The following is an 8,994-nucleotide window of genomic DNA, read 5'->3' as shown; positions in this document are numbered from 1 at the left end:
GAGGGAGAACTTCCAAATTCCTTCTGTGAAGCCAGCATCACTCTAATACCAAAGCCAGGTAAAGATACAACCAAAAAAGAAAACTATAGAGCCGTATCCTTAAAGAACATAGATGCAAAAACTATCAACAAGATACTTGAAATCTGCATACAGATACACATCAAAAAGATCATCTACCATGAGGAAGTCAGCTTTATCCCAGAGATGCAGGGATGATTCAATATACATAAGTCAATAAATGTCATAAATCATATAAACGGGCTCAAAGACAAGAACCACATGGTCATCTCAATAGATGCAAAGAAGGGCTTTGACAAAATTCAACATGCATTTATGTTCAAAGTCCTAGAGGGAATTGGACTGAAGGGAACATACCTCAACATAATTAAAGACATATATAACAAACCCACAGCCAAAATCATTCTAAATAGAAAAAAACTGGAAGCATTTCCATTGAAATCAGGAACAAGACAATGTTGTCCACTATCTCCACTTCTCTTTTATAGTGCTTGAAACTGTTGCAAATGCAATAAGACAAGAGCAGGAAATTAAAGGATTAATAGTTGGAAAAGAAGAGATCAAATTATCCCCTTTTCCAGATGATATGATATATCTAAGAGACACCAAAAATTCCACTAGAAAACTCCTAGAAATTATTAACATGTTCAGTAAAGTGGCAGGTTACAAAATTAAGCTACAAAAGTTTGTATCCTTCCTATATACCAATAACAAGCAGAGAAAGACTACATGGAAACACTCCCCTTCACAATAACTGCAAAAAAAAATAAAGTATCTAGGAGTAAACATGACCAAAGACATTGAAGACCTCAACAATGAAAAGTTTAAATCTTTAAACAAATAAATTGAGGAAGACATCAGAAGATGGAAGAACCTCCCATGCTCATGGATTGGAAGAATTAATATTGTGAAAATGACCATCCTACCAAAAGCCATTTATAGATTCAATGCAATGCCAATCAAAATCCCCATGACATTTTTCACAGAATTGGAAAAAAAATCCTAAGATTCATATGGAAGCACAAAAGACCTCTGATAGCCAAAGCAACCCTAAGTACTAAGAGCGATGCTGGGGGCATTACTATACCAGATTTTGAGCTGTATTACAGAGCTATAGTCATAAAAACAACGTGGTACTGGCACAAAAATAGACCCATAGATCAATGGAACAAAATTGAAGACCCAAATATGCAATTTCAGCCACCTGGTATTTGACAAAGGGGCCAATAACATTCACTGGAGTAAAGACAGCATGTTCAGCAAGTGATGCTGGCAAAACTGGATCTCCACCTGTAGAAGAATGAAACTAAACCCCTATCTTTCACCTTGCATGAAAGTCAATTCCAAATGGATCAAAGACCTCAATGTAAAGCCTGAAACTCTGAAACAGAAGAAAAAATTGGCAAAAACCTACAAGATATAGGTGTAGGAAAGGATTTTCTAAACCAGATATCAATTGCTCAGGAAACAAGTCAAGAATCAACAAATGTGACCTCGTTGAACTAAAAAGCTTCTGTACAACAAAGGAAGCAACCAGGGTAGTGAAGAGAAAACCCACAGAATGGGAGAAAATCTTCACCAGCGACACATCTGACAGAGTTTTAACAACCAGAATATATAATGAACTCAAAAAAACAGAGAATCAAGCCAGGGAGTAACCCAATTAAAAGATGGGCTAAGGAGCTGAACAGAGAGTTCTCAAAAGAAGAAGTAAAGATGGCTATGAAACATCTTAAAAGATGTTCTACATCACTAACAATTAGGGAAATGCAAATTAAAACCACTTTAAGATTTCATCTTACCCTAGTCAGACTGGCTAAGATCAAGAAAACAAATGATACCAAATGTTGGAGAGGATGTGGGGAAAGGGGAACACTCATCCACTGCTGGTGGAGCTGCAAGCTTGTTCAGCTCCTATGGAAAGCAGTGTGGAGAACTCTTAAAAACTACAAATGAGCCTACCATTTGACCCAGTTATACCACTCCTTGGCATATACCCAAAGAACTCACCCTATTGCAGAGACACTTGTACATCCATGTTTGTTGCTGCTCTTTTCTTTAAGAGATGGAAGCAACATGTGGTTCAGTTATATGATAGAGTTTTACTCAGCAGTAAAGAAAGATGAAATCATGAAATTTTCAGGTAAATGGATGGAAGTAGAAACTGTTATAGTAAGTGAAGTAACACAGGCTCAGAAAAAATCCCTCATATGTGGATCCTAGGACAAAATCCTCATAAGTGAGTATGTATCCAGACATAAGTACAGGAACCAGGATAAAGGAAAGGAATCTGGGAGGTAAAGAAAAGAAAGAACCTGAAAGAGAAGAACAGTAGGAAACAGGCCTTAATAAGGGAGCTATGGATAAAAATTTAGTTAGTTTAAGGGAGGGGGGAGGGAAGGGCATACAAGGAGCCTAGGGGTTAAAGGGAAAGAAGCTCAAGAGAGGTAGTACCATAGGAGAAGGGTATTATTAAGGGAGAAAGGGGGGAATGGGGGCACCTTAATTGGGGAAACCATGATGGAGGGGTTAGACAATCTGAGAGATAAATAATGCCTAGCTAGTTTTAAAAGCCAGAGGGAGCCATATTAGTCCAACAATCTACTGAAAAATTATACATACCAGATCAAGAAATATATGTCCAGGTAAGGTTTATCTCAGAACACCTGGTCTTTGCACAAGATTTATCTACATGTCACGTTGTAGTAGGTGAACTGCCAGGCCTAAGCACAGGCCACACCAGAAAGCACAGCTTCTGCTTTGAGAGTGCAGCCTGTGCTTCCACAAAAGAGCCAACCTCTAATCTGCCCCTGGACCTAGAGACTGATGATGCAAGTGGCCTGGATGAGAGGATCTATCAGGGAGTGACACACCAGCTTACAGGACACTGGGGCCAGAGGGAGCGATATATAAGGCCTGCCCTTTCCAGCAATAAATGAGTTTGCAGCACTTTGCCTAGTGCCTGCTTCCACCCAACTCCCAGTGTCTGTGTGTTGACTCTGCGCTGCTCACCCCCACTTTGGCCAGAACCCTCATTCCCTGCAGTCCCTCGTGGGGTGGACCTGTGAGGGAACCTGCAACATTTGGTGCCCAAACAAGGTTCCCAGCCCCCCACCGTTGGTGATGCCCCCAACTTCGGTTTGTTCGGTGAGTAGGCCCTGGGTTTTGTCTTTCCCTTCAGCTGCTTGAGGGTGAGCAAGTAGCCCTCTCCTCTGTCCCCTCTACCCTGTTTATCATATTTGTTGTTAGATCAGGAAGGCACACTCCACCGCGCAGTTCCGAAGCCCACGTCGGCACCTTTTATTCCTTGGCTCATCCCAGTGAGTTCACATAAGGGCTGATCCACCCAGAACTCAGAGCCCAGGCTTTGGGTCATCCTGTTGTCTGCCCTGGAGACACTGTGTGAGCATACAGCCGAGGGTGTCACGGCTCTCAGAAGTCCCTCACTAAACACAAGACATTTGGATCTGATACACCTTTTCATGTCAGGGTGGTCCAAGTGGCTCATGGTCCTTGTTTGCTTCATTTCTGCCCTCTTGGTCATCACCCTTGCCTTTTACTTTTGTGGCAAGTTTCCCTTTATGGGACCTTCCCACGATGGGCAACCTGCCATCACAGTGCAAGGAGCCACAAACGGCAGCACTCAAATCACTCCTTAGAACTCGGGGACTGAAAGTAAAACCAAAAGATATTGAGAATTTCTGGGATGAGGCCACTAACTTGGCCCCTTGGGTCTCTCCTGAGAATGTGTGGAATCCTGACCTCTGGATGTGGATCCTTTTCTTGGCCCAGAAAAGGGAAGTAGGATCAAGAGTTATTCCCCCTGCCTCATTTGTCCTGATCCTTTTAGCCATCATTGCCAGCCTTAAATCTTCCTCCCCTGAAGAAGCCATTTCAGCCCACAACAAACATTGTCAGGAGCAGGACAATGTAGACCTTGCCATCACTTCACCCCCACTGACCTTGATATGGTAACCAGCCTTAAGGTCGATCCAGATGAGGAAGGGGCCCCCTTGCCCCTACCTCGGACCCCACTTTCAAAGCCACAACATCAGAGACAACACCACCCCAGTACCCTTGGAAGAAAGTACGTTCTGCCTGCTCCAATGCACTTCCCACTCATTATAACCCCCCCATGGGCCGTCCACCCCTTGCTGCACCTCGCCGGCCCATGTCTGCCTTTCCCATTAATGTCGGCCCCAACGCTGTGCAACAGCCATGGGTGTGCACCCCTCTTACAGACCTTAAACTCATCCACAAAGCCACCAATGAATCAGACTCTGATTCCCCATATTTTGAGCAAGTTCTCTGCCAATGGGTCATGCAGTTACAGACCCATTACGATTGGTATAACTTATTCAAGGCAGTATTGGAGCCCTCCATCTTCCTGAGCTGGCGTTCAGCCTACGATGATCAGGCTGAAAATCAGGCACGTCTCACCCTTCAATATGGCCTTAATATTACTCTGGATATGTGCACAGGACGTGGACAATATATTGACCCCATTTCCCAGTCCACTATTGGCCTTCATGCTTACTACCAACAAGTTAGTGACTTGGCATTCAAAGCCCTTAAATGTTGCTCCCCCTGTGACCCACAGGCATTCTTCGCAATTTAATTCAGCAGCCAGGGGAGTCCTTCACGGACTTCCTCGCCTGAGTCACTGGAGTGGTGGAATGGAGAGTGGAGTCTGGGCCCACTTGAGATATGCTCCTCAAACAGTTGGCATGGGAAGGCCTAAATACTCCTACCAACAATGCTATTGTGCCTGTCCACAATGATGATATTCATAAATGAGTACTCGCCACTAGAGACCTAGACCCCAGGACAGGGCCCATTGAGGTCCTGACGACCTCCTTAGAGGCTCTCTTATTACAAGGAAGGCCCACTCCTTCTGATTCAAAAGATGGCTGCTGGAACTGCGGGAGGACAGGACACCTCCGCAGGGACTGACCGAACAACGGAGCTCGTCCCAAGACCCGCTGCCCCAAATGCAGAAAGGGATTTCATTGGGCAAAAGATTGAAGGTCACAGCCCCATTCGGACTCAACTCCTTTAAACTCCACCCGGGGCGCCCCTCAGCATTCCCTCAGGGGAACGAGACAGGTTTTATGGACCCTTCTGATTCTTAGTCACTCCCCCCTAATGACCTTATTCCTGGATGGGATCACTGTGAAGGGCCTAGTGGACATGGGAGATGATGTTACTATCATCACCAAGAGCGAGTCTCTTTGGTTGGCTATCGCCTTAGATAAGTTACAGGAGGTGCCTCCTTATGCCTTTTGGGGGCATACCATTTCAGCCAGCGTACACCCTATGGCCCCTGCCTTTAATTCAAAGCTGGTCCATACACTAGCTGATTTTCAACAACTCTGTGGCATCATAAACTGGCTTAAACCGTTCTTGCCCATTCCCTCGGAGGAACTGAGGGCACTGTTTTCTCTCTTGGAGGGCCCCACCTGCCCTTCAGCAAAGATTAACTTAACTCCCCTGGCCATTGCCCTATTGCAAAAGATCATTGAATTACTCTCGTCAACAACCCTTGACAGATATGAGCCCTTACAATCCCTACAGGCTTTAGTGCTATTGACTTCTTCTGGCTTGCTTGGTGCCCTTTGGCAGACTGGGCCACTAATCTGGGTCCATCTCTCATACTCGGAGCTCCAGCAGGTTTCCTCCAAGTTTGATCTGGCCTTTAATCTGGCAGTCAAACTGTGCACTCAAGCTCGAAGAAACATCAATAGACAACCCGAAGCTATTGTGCTCCCCTTTCCCCTCCATAATCTAAAGGCCCTCTGGGCCAATTCCGTAAGTTTTCAGACTATGATGTCAGGCTTCCCAGGCACCATTGACAATCACCAGCCCCAAGACTGGCCCTTCTCACATTGCCATTTGAGGTTAAGCCATACAGTACCCCTTCCTCTTCCCCAATTCCCCAAGAGACCATTGCTTTTTCGGACACTAATAAGAAGAACTTTGGGGTCCTGATACATCATCCTGGAAAAAAAGTATGTCACCCACATCATCCCTAATCCTGGCTCTGTCCAGTTGGGAGAACTTCTTGCTATACTTAAAGCTTTAGCAGAGTGCCAGGACGAACCCCTAAATCTCTTTTCTGATAGTGCCTGTGCTGTTCAGGTCTCTAAGGTCATCGCCTTTTCTCATGTTAAAAACTCTACCTCACTATGGTCAAGCTACAGGAATGCATAAAAAATAGAAGTCACCCATGGTTCATCTCATAGCCACTCACATTCTGCCCTTCCCGGAATCCTAGCTCGGGGGAATGCTGCCACAGGTGCCATGATCATGACAGTCCAGTCTATCCTGTTAGAACAAGCAAGAGCTTTACACCAACAATTCCACCTGTCCCCTCAGAGTATTCATAAACTCCTCCCAGGAATCCCCATGTCCCAATGCAACACCTTGTCTGGTCATGTGCCACCTGTGCCCCGCTCATGCCTCTTGGGCCCCTTAACAGGGGAGGAATGAACCCCCATGGTTTGATACCCAATGCCATTTGGCAGATGGACGTGACTCACTACCCCTCTTTTGGAAAATTGAGATTCATTCATGTTATAGTTGATACACGCTCCTCCCTTACTTATGCTTTAGCTCTCTCAGGGGAAAAGGCTATACATGCCATTAAAGCTATAAAGTCCGCCATGTTAATCATGGGTGTACCCTGGGTGCTTAATACTGATAATGGGCCCATTTATTCCTCTCAAGAATTCAACAAATTTGTTTCCTCCTGGGGAATCAAACATACCTTTGGTGTTCTCTATAACCTGCAAGGACAAGCCATTGTCAAAAGGAACAACAGGACACTTAAGTCCCTCCTGGCTAAAAGCCCCTCAGCTGAGGCCAAATGTGACCCTCACCTGGCTCTTACTGAGGCTTTGTTCCACTTTAATTTCCTCATGTTTGATGACCAGGGTCTCAGTCCAGCATACACACATTGGTCCTCCTTGCCTCAGGCTACGCCTCTGCCACTAGTTAGATGGAGGGATCCTATTTCATCCCTATGGCAGAAACCAGCCCTCATCCTGACATGAGGATGAGGATATGCTTGTATTTTTCCACAGGATTCTATGGCCCCCATCTGGATTCCATCAAGAAACATCTGACCAGCTATGGAAGGAAACCCATCTGGAGACCGGGCCCGACTGCGAGTTGGATAAGCCATGACACCCTTTTCTGGCTTTGTTGTCCTTGGCACCCTTTTGCCCTTTGGCTGTGCTTCACCCCAGGCTTCAGACCACCTGACACTGATCCCCTTACCACCTCTGATCCTCCCTGTAGATGAACAGTCAGCAGCTTTCCCGGTTCTCTTTACTACTAATGAATCCCTTGGTCTCCCCACCATGGAATTGGTTCATATGTCTGTTCCCATAAATGGCACATGGTCCCTTGCAGGATCGCTCTGCTTCAGCCCAGTCCTTAACCCCTCCTCCCCTAATGTCTCTCGCTGTTGCTCCCTCTTTAACATCACAACAGGCAACTTTGGTGGAAACCTGAGCCAGGGCTCCTTATAGGGCCTCAAAATCTGGTCTCCCTTAGTAAAACACAATACAGTGACTACACTGAGCAGTGGGGGCACTGGGACCACCACCCCTCCCCCCAGAAGGGTCACGCATCCTCTGTGGACCCAGTGCCCTCCCACCCATAAGCTTCTCACTGTATTGCGCTTTCCTGTTCCATGGGAACACTGCCTCTCGTTCACTCCTGTAGGTACGCTCCCCTTTACAGATTATGGTGGATGCCCACAGGCTTCCTCCCTGGCAGCCTGGAGACACCTTGTCTCTGCAAAACCTTACTCCTATGTCTACCCTGATCACAGGCATAAAGACACTGTCAGGGGGCCTGGGAGCTCTGCAGGCCAGCGGCCTGCCTGGATTTGCGTCCTCTTTGATTTAGGAGGAGCCATCTTTAATGGTACATATACGGGGAATGACACGGGTTTCATGAACCTGGATTGGACACCTAATGAAGTCTCTGTTAACATCTCCCATTTGATCTCACCTGTTTGCATTCGACCACTGTTTGCTCTGCTTCTTGCTGATGTCACGGACGACCTGGGGGATACCCTTAACTGCTCCCTCATTAACTGCACCCTCTTGGCATGCTGGATTTTCCCTGCCTCTCTTGTTCTCTTTGTGCGTGAACCGGCAGCAATCTGAGTTCCCGTTCCCAATGCTTCTCATTTCCATGTTATCACCCTCATGGAACAGATGGCTCTCCAACCCTTCCCCCAGATCTAGAGAGATTTTGGTATTACTGTGACAATTGTCACAGCCATTATCCTTTCCTTAGGGGCTGCTGCCACTGCTGCTGTTGCTATCACTCAATCTTCCACTACTGTGCAAACACTCAATGAGGTCATATCCAAAACCTTTGCGGCCTTACACACTCAATCTCTTCTTAATCAACACCTCTTCCAGGCCATTTCTGTCATCCAACAATAGTTAGACCTCCTCAGGGAGGAGATGGCAATCATCAAACAAATGACACTAATGGCCTGTGACCCACGGTTCAAAGCCCTGTGTCTCACACTGTACTGCGACAGACCAGCCCAGACTGGAGCAGTTCAGTCCAATGGGAACAGGGTCCTTGAGAGGTTGGGCAAGGATTCGGCGAGTGACAAACAGACACACAAGAGCTTGGTGAAGGTCTGAGTGTAATTTTGCAGCTGCAAGGTTTGAAATATATACAGCAAAGATTGCAAAATTTCATTAACAGCATGACTGTTCTGTAATTAGTCATTTTCAGTTTCAGAGATAAAAGTAAAACAATTTTGCCAGTCATCATGTACAACCAAAACTCATTTCTTTATCTTATCAACCTGGTACCAGCCAGCAAATTCCTGCTTTATGATACTGTGGTTTCTACTGCCAGTTTTTATTACACACTCAAGATTCTGCTCAGCTCTGTGGTTTCAGGTCAAAATGACCTTAATCCATCACGTACTTTCAACATTAG

At 45.9% G+C, this 8,994-nt stretch overlaps 1 protein-coding gene across 1 annotated transcript in view; it reads right to left on the bottom strand.

Annotated features, from left to right (window-relative positions):
- LOC115068370 (zinc finger protein 708-like) overlaps window positions 1-8,994 on the bottom strand; it is a 28,753-nt gene that overhangs the window by 11,162 nt on the left and 8,597 nt on the right. Inside the window, 1 exon segment of the mRNA XM_029558486.1 lies at window positions 8,038-8,272. Within this exon segment, the coding sequence (XP_029414346.1) occupies window positions 8,038-8,272 (235 nt within the window).

The sequence above is a fragment of the Nannospalax galili genome, unplaced genomic scaffold (assembly GCF_000622305.1).
Source record: "Nannospalax galili isolate Female #2095 unplaced genomic scaffold, S.galili_v1.0 scaffold649, whole genome shotgun sequence".
Classification (NCBI taxonomy): Eukaryota; Metazoa; Chordata; class Mammalia; order Rodentia; family Spalacidae; genus Nannospalax; species Nannospalax galili.
The sequence above is the reverse complement of the archived record's forward strand: the minus strand, read 5'-3'. Positions and strand labels throughout refer to the sequence as shown.